The sequence below is a fragment of the Monodon monoceros genome, unplaced genomic scaffold, assembly GCF_005190385.1.
Source record: "Monodon monoceros isolate NGI ecotype Baffin Bay Population unplaced genomic scaffold, NGI_Narwhal_1 Super_Scaffold_5, whole genome shotgun sequence".
NCBI classification, from domain to species: domain Eukaryota; kingdom Metazoa; phylum Chordata; class Mammalia; order Artiodactyla; family Monodontidae; genus Monodon; species Monodon monoceros.
Genome location: NW_021703782.1, coordinates 105,783,733 through 105,799,090, shown reverse-complemented (window position 1 = coordinate 105,799,090; position 15,358 = coordinate 105,783,733). Strand labels below are relative to the sequence as shown.

The window sequence follows — 15,358 nt, the reverse complement described above, 5'->3', positions numbered from 1 at the left end:
CTGTGGTGGCCTGCCTCCCCCACCCCGCTGAGGTCTGTACATGCTACCAGGAGGCACTGGGGGAGGTGGGGAAGGAGCGCCTGGCAGCAGAGCAGGGCGGGGCAGAGGCAGGGGCTGGCCGGGCAGCTGGTTACCTTCTTGGTGCACTGTCTAACGGTGCTGATTAGCTCCGAGATAACCATGTCCACACACTTGAGACACGGTTCTCGGATCTTCTTCACCTGCTTTTTCACAATGGTCTCAAAGGCCATGTCTGGGGTAAAGAGCCCCGTTCTGAACGCCCGGAGCGGAAGAAGGGCACGGTGTCACAGACCGGCTCCTGCCAGGAGCACCAGGCCAGGGCCCCGCCCCGCCCCCCTGAGCTCTGCCCTCGGGGTCCTCCCACTACCCCTGTCTGGACTTCAGTGTCCCCATCTGTAAAATGGGCAGGAGGGATTCTGGTGAAGGCCTTTCAGTCGAAGCTTTTTAGGGCAAGACAAGGTCTGCTTATAACTGTTGCATTTGTCCTGCTTTGTCTTCAGATTCTGCTCATACAAAATGTTCTATGGCTAGAAATGGTTTGAAAACTGTCAAACTGGGTTTTCTTTAAGAGCCTTTCTGGGAATAAAGCATTTTATTTTAAGACTAGGAAAGAGATTTTTTTTCTTCTCTGTGCCTTAGCCAATGCAGTCTGTAAATTCCATGCCAAACCTTGGAACTGAACCTGCATGAAAGCAGTGACATTTCAGTCTTGTTCACTGCCTGGCACATAGCAGGTGCTTTAAGTTTTCTTGTTGAATGGACAGTGTAGATCTGGGTCCCTGGAGCGGGGCTAAGCTTTTTAGGAACAGTCTATTTTCCAGCCTTTGTCCCGGCTCCACAGGCCTTGGGGCTGGCTAGCAGGAGGGAAGTGGGGTGGAATGGGGCCAACTTCAGGCTAATGGGACTGTGGCAGGGTCTGGAGGGTTGAGAGGCCTCATCCCATCATAAAAGGTTCACAGACTAACACCTGATGCACCAGCCCAGGCCCTACCCCAGTGGTTTGGGCAGCTCTGTGCTGGATAGCACTGGGGGGAGCTGTCCTACCCTGGGAATGGGCAGGGGGCCCAAGCCCGAAGGGTGCTTCCCCAGCCACCTGTGTCTCGGGCTCTACCCCACTGTTCTAGCCTCCGGGCCGCTCCCAGGGACAAGCAAAGGAGGGTAGCAGGCTGCAGGTAGGGGGATGGCCTGGGTCTCCCATCCACCTCCCCTATCCAGAGCCTGTCCAAGCTGGGAGCCAGAAAGTCAGGGTTGAGGAGATTGGGGACTAGGTAGGGCTCTTGGTCCTTCCTCAGGGAGGCTCACTCCATCACTCCCTCTGTCTCTGCACTAGACCCCTCCTGCCTTGCAGGGTTCAGCTCCCCTCCCCGGTCCCAATACGTGCCTAATGCCATGTATATTCTTGATGGCATAGCTGATCTCCCTTCGGAGTTCCTTCTCGTCAAACTCCATCTGTGTAGGAGACAAAGAGATGGCTGGTCAGGGCCTGTTCTGCTACCTGGGAGGTCAAACAGGGTCCACCTCACTCCCAGAGCTGGGCATCAGGGCCTCTAGTGGGGTCAGCACACGTACGCATGAGAGAGTCTTAGGTAGGTGGGTGGGAGGGTAGTCCTGAGCCCTCCTGCCCCTGGGGGGTCTGCCTACCTTGACCAGTTCAAAGGGGAAGCGCTCATGGAAGATCCGGTTGATGCGGGCTCCCCCCGACAGTTCATAGGTATCGATCTGGTCCCCTGAGCCCTCAATGCGCTTCTCAAAGTCTACAGCAAATTGCTGGACCATCCTGGGGAGAGAGTGGTATGACCTGAGGGGGCAGCAGCCACCCAGGGCAGGGAGTCCTGGGAGAGCCCTGTGCTGAGAGGCTGCGGGGAGGGGAAGCCCCATGATGGGGAGTCAGGAATTGGGGAGGGCCTCACTGCAGCAGAGCCTTGGTCTTGCGCGCTGGGTCATCAGGGCGGAAGTTCTTGTACTCCTCCACCTCCTTCTCAATGGACAGCAGCTGGCTCTGAAGCTTGTTCCGCAGCCCTGGCAGTGTGTCCCGGATGTGGTTTGTCAGTTGCTGGCGGTGGGGGCGAGGAAAGGGTTAAGGCCATGGTCACAGACCCAGAATGCCAACAGGATCAAGCAGGGGCCAGGATGTCTGGGGCTCATGTGGATGTGGTGAGGTGCAGAGCCACAGCCCTGCCCACTGCTGTCCTGCACACCAGAATGAAAGCTGCCTGAGGGCAGGGACTGGCACACAGTAGGTGCTCACAGAGGTGTATTAATTGAATGAATGAGTCAATAACTCCATTTTCAGTAGAAGCCAGAAATCTAGATTTTTATCTGAAATTGCCTGATCTTGACTAATTTAATAGTTTTAGACACCACAAGAGCCAGATGAAATGAATCAGGGGCAGTGATGGCTGGAAGACTGCCCCCTTGTGCCCTTTGGGTTTAAGGCCTCCCTTAAGGTAATTCTCAAGTTCTGAGGCTCACTCTGGTTAGGTCTCCACATGCAGTATCTCCCTGAACTGCAGAATGACCCTAAGAAACAGGTCTCATCACCATTATCACCGTTTTACAGATGCAGAAATAGAGGCTCAGAGACCTGGAGAGTCTTGGTGGGTGAGTGACAAAGCTGAGACTAGAACCCAGGTATGTGGCCTCCAGAGACCCCAGTTTTGTCCCATGCCACACTGCCTTCCTACTGTCAATACACATACACACACACACACCCCTCAGTAATTCTGGAAGCCCCATTCCAGATGGAGAAACATCCTAGGGAAGCCCCTGGGATCACCTCCTCCGCAGATCAGCCTCTCCCCATTTCAGAAGGAGCAAAGGTCTTTAGCCAACCATACTCCCATCCTAGCCCCCAAGCCCAAGCCCTTGTCAATGCCACCATCCACACAAGGTCTTGGACTTCTCTCCATTCTGGGGCGTTCCTAGTGCTCCCCTTCCTGGCCCCGGACAGGGAACGGTCAGCAAAGCTCTGGTGCTACCTCACTGTGGGACAGTGGGCAACCCTCACAAAATACGCTTAAATGATTCTGTTACGCAGGCTTCCCCAGGCCTCATCCTGGCCTGAGCCCCTACCTGGTTAAGGACCTTCTGCAGGTAGGGCGTGCCCATGCGGTCAGCCAAGTGGCGGTAGGAAGGGTGGGAGAGGAAGAACTTGCGTTCAGCAGCCAAGGCAGCCGTGATATCCTTCTTACCATCGATGTCCTTCTGGCTCCGGTTCACCACTCCAATGTAGCCTGTGGATGGGGTGGGGGTCAGGGGCAACCAGCCTTGCGGGGGGTGGGGGGGGCAGTGTTACGAGGAGGGGCAGTGGGGGTGGGTCAGGTGTGTGGCCTGCCGACCTCTGCGCAGCGGGAGCAGCTTGTTCTCCAGAACATCACGGGCATCTGTGCCCTCGTCCATCAGGTCCAGCTTAGTGATGACCCCGATGGTGCGCTGACCTGGGGGTGGCAGGAGAGGGTTGTCTACATCTGCACTTGCCCTCACACAGGCGACCCCAGGCACTCCCAATCCCACCCCATTTCCCCATCTCCCAGCCCACTCCCTCCCTTGCCCACTGCCTGCCTCTGCTCTCCCCACCTCATTCATTCTCCACAGTAGCCAAAATGATTTTTAAAGGCATAAATCTGATCCCACTCCTATTCGCTTAGACCCTCCAGTGGCTCCCCCTTACGCTGTGAATAGACCCCCAGGGCCTTGCGCATTGGCTACCTGTGAAAACCTACCCTGGGGGTCCACCTCCTTGGCGACCTTGAGGGCATCAGAGTTGGCCAGGTCGGAGTTGGCTGGGGACACGGCCAAGATGAGGCAATTCTCCTTGGTGACGAACTGCATAAGCATGTCGCGGATCTGGAACTCGATGTCGGGAGGTTGGTCCCCCACTGGGACCTTGGTCATTCCGGGCAGGTCCACTAAGGTCAGGTTCAGCACTGGACAGGGCGACGAGAAGGCGCGCTCAAGGCGAGGGGCGTGGCCGGGGGCGGGCGGATTAAGGAACAGGGCCGGGCTTAAAGAGGATCTGTTTGGGAGCGTGGCCGTAGGTGGGTGGGGTTAGGGAAAAGCGAAGGGCTAAACGGAGGCCCGTTAGAGGCGCGGCCAGGGCTGGGCGGAGCCGTGGCAGTGTGGGACTGGGGTAGGACGCGCAGAGGAGGAGTCGCTGTGGGGGCGGAGTCTACAGGAGGAGTGAAGCCCTTGACGAGGTGCCAGCTAAGGGGCGGGGCCAATAAGATGGTTCCCAAGGGGCGGGGCTCAGAGACGGAGCCAAGAGGCTGGGGGCGGGGCCAGGGCCTGGTCTCCTCACCGTGCGGCGAGTAGACGCGGAGGTTGATAGGCACCGGAGAGATGCCCTTGTTAGTGCCAGTCACCCGGTCGGTCTCAGCCTCAATCTCCAGGCGCACCTCCTCGAAGTCGGTGAATTTCTTCCCCTTGCAGTGCAGGAACTCGGCATATTCTGCCCCAGAAGGAGGGGGGCAAGGGCGAGTAAGCATCATAATAGCCGGCACCCACCTGGGTCCCATCTTCCGCTGGGAAAAGACCCCCGCACACACAAACACACAAAACGTTGCCTTCTTCTCCCTCCCCCCACGCAAAGCCACCTCTCTGTTACGCATTTTTATCCCCGCTGTACGGATGGGGAATGAGGCCCAAAGAGGCGAAGCCCATACCTGTGGTAGCATTGACCAGCTGCAGGACCAGGGGGCGTCGGGTGACAATGCCAGATCCTCGGGGCAGGAAGTCCCTGCAGTGAGTTGGGGGTGAGAAGAGGGGCAAGGTCTGAGGAGGCTCCCTCTGTCCCAGGGGCACTTGTCCTGCCACTGGGAGCCCCAAAGCTTGCCCAAAGTTCCCTGCCACACCTTAGCCTAAGGGCTTCACTATGGGAAGAGGGCAGCTGAGAAAGGTGTAACAGATCACCCCCAAATCCTCTGGGTCACAGAATTTGTGCTTCTGAACTGGCTCCCAGACCTCTCTCAGGTCTGCCCTGTGTTAATTCTGAGCCAGCAGGAAGTCCCTGCCCCAACCCAGCCACTGCCATTCAACTCAGGAGAAACTGAGGCATGGGGAGCCCCACCCCACGTGCCCAAGCGTCCAGTGGCCACAGAGTGGATGCCAAGGAAACGGAGTTGCACCTCCTCCCCCCCTTCCGCTGTGGGGAAAGGCAGCATCTCACTTCCCCTTCCCTGGCCCCATCTGGTTGGGGTTGAGGATGAGGGGGATGGGGGGAAGGAGGAGGCAAGGAAAAGAACTCATGCTCTTTAAGTACCTACTGCATGCCAGGCTCTTCGTGGGCAATATCTCCTGGAAGACACTGTTATTATCCCCATATTACAGACAAGGAAACTGAGGCTCAGAGACATTCAGGTTGCCCAGCCAGTATCTACCAGACCCTGGGCACAGATCTGTTTGACTCTCTGGTGAAAGCTTTCTGCCCTTCAACTCCCTGAAGACCCAGCTCCCTTTTTTTTTTTTTTTTTTGCGGTACGCAGGCCTCTCACTGTTGTGGCCTCTCCCGTTGCGGAGCACAGGCTCCGGACGCGCAGACTCAGTGGCCATGGCTCACGGGCGCAGGCGCTCCGCGGCATGTGGGATCTTCCCGGACCGGGGCACGAACCCGCGTCCCCTGCATCGGCAGGCGGACTCTCAACCACTGCGCCACCAGGGAAGCCCCCCAGCTCCCTTTGAAGGACTGGACTGAGGCATCCTCAATTCACCTCATGCCCCTAGACCTGATGTCTATTCCTCAGGCATCTGCTGTGTCAACTTCAGCAGTCCTTTCAGCTAACTCTTGAGGGTGACACTTCTCTCTGTCCTGTCAGCTCTTCTCATCTCCCCACCCACACAACCACGGCCCCACCCAGGCCAGCACAAGAAGGAGGGTGGAGGCCTCTCCAAGGATCAGGCTCTTGGGATCACAGTTATGGGATTCCCAGGACTCAGGAAAGGGGGGAGGAGGCCAGAGCTTGAGGGACCACACAGATCTGGCCAGTCACCTCATTCATGGAGAGGCACAGGGAGGCCCAGGGAGGGGAAAGGATACACTCAAGATCCTATAAGGGGGACTTCCCTGGTGGCGCAGTGGTTAAGAATCCGCCTGCCAATGCAGGGGACACGGGTCCGAGCCCTGGTCTGGGAAGATCTCACATGCCACGGAGCCACTAAGCCCGTGTGCCACAACTGCTGAGCCTGTGCTCTAGAGCCCGCGAGCCACAACTACTGAAGCCCGTGCACCTAGAGACCGTGCTCCACAACAAGAGAAGCCACTGCAATGAGAAGCCCGCGCGCCACAACAAAGAGTAGCCCCCGCTCGCTGCAACTAGAGAAAGCCCGCGTGCAGCAACGAAGACCAAACACAGCCAAAAATAAATAAATAAATTTTTTTTAAAAAAAAGATCCTATAGGGCTGGGACACAGCCAGATCATGAACATGGATCCCCTGCCCCCAGCCCAGAGCCTGACCCGGACTCACAAACCAGGTTTGGGGCAGAGGGTTTGGGGACAACAGAGTAGGCCCAGGTTTCTGGGTTCAAGGCCTCATCTGGGGGCCCTGGGGAGGCCTCTTTCATCCCCTGTTCTCACCTTGCCCCACCTCTGGGGAGAGCAGAGGCTAATGGGGAGGAGTCAGCCACCTTATGGGGAAGGAGAATGATAAATCCTGCATTTATCCATCATTTCTAGGTGCCAGGCAAATGCTTTTCATTTGTGCAAGACTCTGAGCTTCAGAAGGGTGGGCTTGCATCTTTCCGTCTGTCGCTGTATCCCATGGCTCAGCACAAGGCTTAGTACACAAGACGTCCTTAATAAATGGGCACTGAATTCCCAAGTCCTCAAAAAGTGCTCTCATATGGAAATGATCATTTTACAGATGAGGCAACTGAGGCTCAGAAAGGTGAAGTGACTTGGCCAAGTTCACCCAATGAGGAATGGCAGAGCTGGGATTCAATCCTGGTGCTGTTGGACTCCAGAGCCTGCAAACTTTCCCATCAAACTCTGCTGCCCTCTAAACCTGAGGAGCCAGACTTGGCTTTTTATGTAATTCAATTAAATTCAGTCTAGAATATATTTGGGAGCAGCTGCTCTGTGCCAGGCTCTGTGCTGGGCCCTGGGGATGGGAGGAGATGAGTCAGACAGTTCCCACCCCGAGGAGCTCACAGCATGGTGGGAGAGACAGAAGTAAACAGATAATGCAATGCAATGTGACATGTGCTGGAATGGAGGTGCACCAGGCAGCACAGAGAGGGAGGTGATTAACTGGGGGCAGGGGGAAGCGAGCAGGGTGGGAGCTTCCTGTCTCTGTCTCTCCCATCCTTTATTCGCTGATGCCTTTGCAGGGGTGACCCCCTAGTACTTGGGATCCCTCAGGGCTGTGGAGGTAGGACATCTATTCTCACAGAGGCTGGGGTGGGCCTGGGGGTCTGGGGTCTACCTTCTTCCCCAACAGCTCCTCACCCAGCAGTACCATGGCAACAGTAGTTGCCATGGAAACTGCAGGAGGGTTTGGGAAGGATGGGACTCCCCACAGAGAGCCCCCTCCCCATGCAGAGACATGAACCTTCCCTGGAGCTCTTCCCTGAGAGCACCCCTCCGCCCCCCACACCGATGGGCCCACTTGGCCCTGGCAGGCCAGAGGGGTGGAGGTCCCTGAGGTGCCACATAGAGGGTGTGGGGAGCCCAGGGCCCAGCTGGAGGGGTGGTCAAGGGTCTGCACCAGCCTGCTCCGAGTTGCTGCCTCCCAGGGCTACTTAAAGGACAAGCAGCTTATGGGAAGCTGAGATTAGAGCACAGGGCCATGCGTGGGAGAAGAGCGCCTCCTCAGACCAGGATCTCCCAGGGCCGGGGTGGGAATGGGGTGCCCAGGTGGGGAGGGGCCCCATCTTGGCCCTGGCCCAGGTTCTCAAAGGGAGGCCCTCACACAGTCTGTGTCAGAGTTCCCCAGGCAGCCTGTTCAAATGCACATTCCTCAGACAGGCTGGGTTAGAATCTCGGGGTGGCGGGGTGGGGCAGGGGAGGGGAGGAGGGAATCTGGATTTTAAACACGATCCCCATATGATTTTCATGTTCCTGTCAAGTTTAAGGATCACTGGCTCAGTGGTGAGGAGCCAGTGCCAGGCAGAGGCCCTGGGTTCGAATCCTGCCTTGGCCATTCCCCGGGGCAAGGTGCCCCCGGGGCAAGTTGCTTCATGCTCTGGGCCTCAGGGTCCTCAGCTGTAAACTACATGATCTAAACTGGGCATCATATACTACCACACATGGCTGCGGGAGGATCCTTGGAACCCTTTCACCAAAAGAGCTTAGCCCATGCCTGGTACATAGTAGGCGCTCAGCAGTTGGAGGGGCCTGTCAAGGAGGTCCTCCTGTCCTCGGTCTCTTCCCTTGGAGGCTCCCCAAATTTCAGCAAGGAATCCAAGATCCTGAAGAGCCCTCTGCCTCACCTCCTTCGGGCACTGAATTGGATCTTGGGATTCTGACCACAGAATGTTGGGTGGAAACGATGGACATCAAGGAGGTGCAGTTTTCAGAGAACATCTCACTCCCCTGTCATTATCCAGAGGGTGGAACAGAGGCCCACAGAAGGGCAGGGAGCTGTGAGGCCACACAGCAATGGGAGAGGTAGGAGAGGTGGCCAAGATGGGACCAGGACCGGGAGGCCGGCTCTCCAGCCCCACATGCCTGGACAGGCAGTGACAAGCACCGGCTGGTTCCCATGTCCAGACTGAGCGCCTTGCTCCCTGTTGGATTCCCACGCTGGGCACAGGCTGGGCTACAGCAGGGGCTCAGGCAACACTGGTAGGAGCGAGCACGGCTGAGCGGCTCCACAGCTCCTGCCTTTCAACCGGAAAGGCTGCCCCACGCCCTCTGTTAAAGTGTACCTTGGTGCCTCCCCACTGGGGATTCAGGCCTGATCTGGCTTCCAGCCAGAGCCCCCCCTGCACCTCCCACCCAGCTCCTGGTTAGCCTGAGCGAGGACAGAACAGGTGCCCAGAGAAAAGTGTGCCGGGCCCACCAGCCTCGAGTGACATGTGGGAGGGGTGGATGGTGACAGGCCAGCCCCTCCCGCTCATCCTGGACAGATGGTGGTTTCCCGGGGAGGCCTTGCCTTGCCATCTGCAGAAGTACCTTCAAACCTGAAGCACAGGGAGGATGAAATAAACACGTCTCACGACCTCCAGGCACTACATACTCCCCGTCTGAATTGGCACTGTCACCCCAGAGGGGCCTGGAGAAATTACATCAAAGGGCCGAAGTGACCCCACCCCTACTCTGGTGTCCGAGATCCGGGACTATTGCTCTGGAACCCTGGTTTCCGGGTCCTGCTGAATGTAAACAACAGCAGAAAGTAGCATGCTTGGTCTGGCGTGTACCCAGCGGCAGTCATCCTTATAAGTCTCTTGTTTCCTGGGCTCTGATGTCAGACGGGCCAGGCGTTGGATGTCAGAGCTGCCACTTAGGAGCTGTGTGGCTATGGACAAATGACCAGGCCTCTCTGAGCCTCAGTTTCCTTATCAGTAAAATGGGTTTCTGTGAGGCTTATATAAATTAATGCCTGAATAAATGGTAGCATTGATTATAAATATAACTTGTTGAGCAATCTGAGAACACAGGCTGGGCTCCCACAACCATGTCACCAACTGATGCAGCAGGGAGGGAGTTGGAAGGTGGATCTCCTGGGGGCTGGCCGGAAGAGTGGACGGAGGCTAGGATATTTCCTGCCAAACCTTGCCTTGGAAGTGAAAGGCAAGCGGGCCAGGCAGGCTGTGAGATGCCCTCTGAAGCAGGGATCCAGGGTGGATGTGAGGGAGTGGATGGGCCAAGAAACACAGTGGGGAGGAGGTGAGGCCAGGCAACAAGTCCTGCTCTGTTCCTGCTGCCCCAGGAGGTCCCAGGCCGGCCCACTTCGTTGCACAGCCCATGAATTTCCAGCTGAGGTTTGAACATTTTAGGGCAGCCCTGGCCTTAGCTTCCCCTGATATTCTGATGTCCAGTAAACAGGGTTGGTCCTGTTTACCACCGTATTCCCAGCACCCAGCTCGGAGCCTGGCACTGAGCGGGCACTCGGGACACCCCTGTCGACCGAAAGAATGATTTGATGAAGCTCCTACAGTTTTCCCACCATCGCCCTCATTGCACAGATGTGGAAATTGAGGCATAAAAAGGGGAAGAGTGTTGCCCAAGTTCACAGTGCAAGTTGGCGACAGGGTAGGACTGGTGCCCAGGGCTCTGGACTCCAAGCCCGGTGCTCTCTCCACAACATCCATTTTCTCTATTAAAGAAAATCTGTGGGGCTTCCCTGGTGGCGCAGTGGTTAAGAATCCGCCTGCCAATGCAGGGGACACAGGTTCGAGCCCTGGTCCAGTAAGATCCCACATGCCGTGGAGCAACTAAACCCGTGCGCCACAACTACTGAGCCTGTGCTCCAGAGCCCGTGAGCCACAACTCCTGAAGCCCGGGCACCTAGAGCCCATGCTCTGCAACAAGAGGCCACTGCAATGAGAAGGCCGTGCACCACAACGAAGAGTAGCCCCCGCTCACTGCAACTAGAGAAAGCCCGAGCGCAGCAACAAAGACCCAATGCAGCCTAAATAAATAAGTAAAATAAATTTTTAAAAAATGTTAAAAATAAATAAATTAATTAATTTTAAAAATAGAAAATCTGTGATCTTTCCTTCCACCTTATCCTTCCATCCTTCCTACATTTCTTCTTTGCTTCTTTCCTTCCTGCCTCCCTCCCTTCTTTCCTCTTTCCTTTCCTTCAAGTGTTGATGACTTTATACTCTCAAAATGAAAATCAATTTCCCTTTTGCCTGTACCTTAAAAAATCATGTGTTCTCCCTTTAAAAAAACTTTCGACTACCATATATAAAATAGATAACTAATAAGAACCTACTGTATAGCACAGGGAACTTTACTCAGTACTCTGTAATGACCTATATGGGAATAGAATCTAAAAAAAGAGTGGATATATGTATATGTATAACTAACTCACTTTGCTGTACGGCAGAAACTAACACAACATTGTAAATCAACTATACTCCAATAAAAATAAATTTAAAAAATAAAAAAAAAATTGAAAATTTTTTTTCCACAAAATAAAATGTTGAGATGGCCAAGAAGCACATGAAAAGCTGCTGAACATCACTAATTATTAGAGAAATGCAAATCAAAACTACAATGAGGTATCACCTCACAACAGTTAGAATGGGCATCATCGAAAAATCTACAAACAATAAATGCTGGAGAGGGTGTGGAGAAAAGGGAACCCTCTTGCACTGTTGGTGGGAATGTAAATTGATACAGCCACTATGGAGAACAGTATGGAGGTTCCTTAAAAAACTAAAAATAGAACTACCATACGACCCAACAATCCCACTACTGGGCATATACCCAGAGAAAACCATAATTCAAAAAGACACGTGCACCCCAATGTTCATTGCAGCACTATTTACAATAGCCAGGTCATGGAAGCAACCTAAAAGCCCATCGACAGACGAATGGATAAAGAAGATGTGGCACATATATACAATGGAATATTACTCAGCCATAAAAAGGAACAAAATTGGGTCACTTGTAGAGACGTGGATGGATCTAGAGACTGTCATACAAGTGAAGTAAGTCAGAAAGAGAAAAACAAATATCGTATATTAACGCATATATGTAGAACCTAGAAAAATGGTATAGATGAACCGGTTTGCAGGGCAGAAATAGAGACACAGATGTAGAGAACAAACATATGGACACCAAGTGGGGAAAGCGGCGGGGGTGGGTGGTGGTAGTGGTGGGATGAATTGGGAGATTGGGATTGACATATATACACTAATATGCATAAAATGGATAACTAATAAGAACCTGCTGTGTAAAAAATAAATAAAATAAAATTCAAAAATTCAAAAAAAAAAAGAAATTGCTGTTTCCAGCTATTGAGTCAGAAAAATAAATAAATAAATAAAATGTTGAAAAAATAAAAAGCAACCAACACCGCAACACCTGGGGCTCACCATTGTAAACATTTTATCATTTATAATAATAGTCATGGCAAACACTGATGCATTGTTGACTGCTGGCCAAGGACTCTGCCGGGGGCTTTAAAATCTGCATCATCACGAGGTTTCTTTTGGGGGTGATGGAAGTGTTCTAAAATTAGATTGTGATGATGGTTGCACAAGTCTGTAAATATGCTAAAAATCATTGAAGTGTGCACTAAAAATGGGTGAATTTTACGGCATGTAAATTATACCTTGATAAAGCTGTTTAAGAAATCTGCATCCTCTCGTTTGATTCTCGAATGGCTGTGTGAGGTTGGCATGTCCAGTTTCCCCAACTTAAAGGGGAAGAAACTGAGGCTCAGAGAGATGAAGTCAGGTGCCCCTCACGTGCCCACTTGTGCCCGGGGCTCTGAGCCACACTTGGGTAGTGGCTCCACTTGCCTAACAGCTCAGCACAACTTTTCCCTACTCGCTCAATACAGAGCTACATCTGGATCCTTATTTCTTATCACCAGCAGCTTGCTGTGAAGGAATCTCAGCTCCACCACTAAATTATTTCCCTGCTCCTAACCTCAGTTTCCTCATCAGTGAAATGGGACACAATCCAGCAGCTCCCTCCTAGGGTTGTTGAGGGGATGCCTTGAGATCCTGGCTGTAGAAGGATCTAACAGATCTAACAGAGTGCCCATTGGTGATGCCATGAGCCACCTGAGTGCCCATCATGTGCTAGGTGCCTGTGTGTGCTAGAGAGCATTGCATTCACCTGCTGAGATGTTTCTCCCCGTCCTGGCTGGTGGCGTTGTTTCCCTGTGCTAAGACCAGTGATAAAAGAGTGACGCAGTAATGAACAGGTAAAATGTTCATAGTAACCCTGGTTGGAACTCGCTCTCAGCCCAAGGCCATGGGCCTCTTTCTCCCTCTATGGTCCCTCATTCTGGAAAAACTGAGCCCTACCATACACACGGAGGTCATGGGCTGGAGGGTGATCAGGGAAGGCATCCTGGAGGAGGTGTTGGCTGATGTGCGCCTTGGAGGTTGAGCCAGTGAAGGAAGAAGACAGAGGTGTGGTGAAGAGCCTTCCCGGAAGAGAACAGCACATGCAACGGCACTCAGGAGAGTGAGAAGGATGGCCCATTTCCCCATGAACTGCAAGATACCCAGGTGGCCCAGGAGGGAGCGGCTGGAGGGGAATCCAGGCTGGGTAAGGCAGGCCTCAGGGTCCCAACTCAGGAGCTAGGGCTCTGGTTGGAGGGCAGGGGGGCTAAGGAGGGCTTCAAGCAGAGGGGATCAGATTGGGAAGCCATAGAGAGTTCTGTGCTGTCAGATGGAGAATGGCAAGAGAGGCAGATGCCCCAGGTGCTAAGACAAAGGTGGTGGTGGCCAAGGTAGAGAGAGGGGGGTGGACTGGGGCAGAATACAGAGGGCTTGTAGACTGAATGGATGGAGAGGATGAGAGAGGAGGGGGGAGCTGATCCCGGGGCCTCTGGCCAGGGCACTGGGAAGATGCCATTTCAGTGACTGTCTCAAACACCTTCCAAGGCCAATATTCCTCTTTTTCCTGTTGCCTGTAGTAATTCCAAGTTGCTAGAGCTGACTGCTGCAAACAGTTCATATTCCCTAGCCAGATTTCAGTCCAGGGAGGGGGTAGGAGTGCCCGAGAGACAACCAGAGAGAGCAGAGGAGGAGAAGCTGAGGTGTATGGAGATGTAGGCACATGGGTTGGGGTGAAGATGGTGGACATTCACATGGAGGCAGGAGACCTGTGCTGGTTCCTGTCCTGCCTCTGATTCCACCGCTGTGTGACTTCAGGCAGGTCCCCTACCCTCTCTGTGCCATTTCACCACCTGAAAACTTGGGATGATGCTCCTCCTACTGACAGGTTGTTGGTTCCAAGAAGACAATAATCAGAGCTGCCCTTGGACCTGGGGAATCGGGGCCCTGACCTTGCACCCCATCCCAGTTGAGATCTCCGGCCTCACCATCCCCATGAAGCATGGGGTTCCCAAGGACCAAGGGAAGGTGCCCAACTGGAGCCTGTGCACCCCTCCTAGGGGTCTCAAGCCTACCTCTAGCTTCTGTCCCCACTGGGGGCGGCCCTCGCTTCGGGGAGGCAACCCTGGGGGGCTAAGGGGGATCCTTTCTGGGGACGGGGATGGAGCTGGAATATGAGGGCGGCCTGGAGAGAGACGCTTCCCATCCCATCACAGAGCTCGGAGGAGTCTGAAATTCGATATTCAACACCAGCCTGCCAGGTTGCGTTGAAGGTGTGTTTGTCAAGGTGGGAGGGCAGAATGTATTGTATTTAGCAATTCCTTAGCTTGATTTATAACAGGAGTATTTAGACCTACGGCACGTGGGCTCCACTTCTGCTCTTGTTCCGGGGCTGATAACACCACGTCCGTGAATGGCTGCCTCCGCTCCCGCCCCGCCCCTCCTCACCCGCCCGCCAGGTTCCGACCCTCCGACCCCAGCCAAGGCCTGGGAAACTTGATTCTCCTGGCGCCGGGATCAGCTGCCGTCTGCCAGAGTCACCTTTCATTCCCAGCTCCTTGAGGCCACTGGGTGGGGCGGGGGTTTGGGGAAGACGTCCTCTGGCGGGGCTGAGCACGCGGGTCTGGCTGTGGGCGCGTGGCAGGTGCGCGCTCTGAGCAGGGAGACGGGGAGGAGAGTGTGGCTGCCCGGCAGCATCGCGGGCTCTCTGGGTGGGGATGGCTGAAGGGCCGGCAGCGCCTCCCCGACCCTCCTGGTCTCACTGTGACCTCTGCTCCTCACTGCCCTTCGTCCGGGTTCTCAGACCCACTGGGCTCCCTCCCACCTTGGGCCTTTGCTCAGGTGGGACCCTGCACCTGGAGTGTGTGTTCACTCCTTTGCCTGACCAAGTCCTATTTTTACTCAGGCCCAGACTTAAATGCTCAAATGCCTTCCCGGGCCCCCTGACGACTCCCCTCCCTTCAAAATCGAGGCTCCTGGTACCCTTTTCCCAACACACAACAAAAGAGCTCTTTGTGTGATGTAGCGTCTGTCTGTCCTGCTCAGCTGTGAGCCCCCTCCCCCACAGCCCCCCCTCCTCCAGAATAGGGGTGGGTCTGGCTTCTTCAGAGCTGTATCCTTAGGGCCTGGCACGCTGCAAGTGCCAAGGAGATGTCAGTTCTCTCTGCCCCCTCCAGTCAGTGACTTTCTACTTTTGATGTCTCAATTATCCCCTAATCTTCTTTGGCCTCAGTCTCCAAACCTGGGAAATGGGGCCACTAAGATGTAGCCCGACGTGTTCAGAGGAAGCGACGGATCTTAGTAGTGGGGGGACCACTAAGATGTAGTCCGACGTGTTCAGAGGAAGCGACAGATCTTAGTAGTGGGGGGACCAC

The 15,358-nt window shown here is 54.4% G+C and overlaps 1 protein-coding gene across 7 annotated transcripts in view; it reads right to left on the bottom strand.

The window, feature by feature from the left end:
- DNM1 (dynamin 1) overlaps positions 1–15,358 on the bottom strand; it is a 45,270-nt gene that overhangs the window by 25,096 nt on the left and 4,816 nt on the right. For 5 of the 7 annotated variants that reach the window (XM_029201976.1, XM_029201974.1, XM_029201978.1 and 2 more), the window contains exons 2-10: positions 4,683–4,756; positions 4,319–4,468; positions 3,744–3,947; positions 3,360–3,458; positions 3,094–3,254; positions 1,932–2,074; positions 1,663–1,798; positions 1,403–1,470; positions 135–273 (exon numbers count right to left, since the gene is read on the bottom strand). In XM_029201976.1, the coding sequence (XP_029057809.1) occupies positions 135–273; positions 1,403–1,470; positions 1,663–1,798; positions 1,932–2,074; positions 3,094–3,254; positions 3,360–3,458; positions 3,744–3,947; positions 4,319–4,468; positions 4,683–4,756 (1,174 nt within the window). The remainder of the gene's footprint in view (positions 1–134; positions 274–1,402; positions 1,471–1,662; positions 1,799–1,931; positions 2,075–3,093; positions 3,255–3,359; positions 3,459–3,743; positions 3,948–4,318; positions 4,469–4,682; positions 4,757–15,358) is intronic. The other 2 variants (XM_029201979.1, XM_029201980.1) reach the window with 1 other exon arrangement.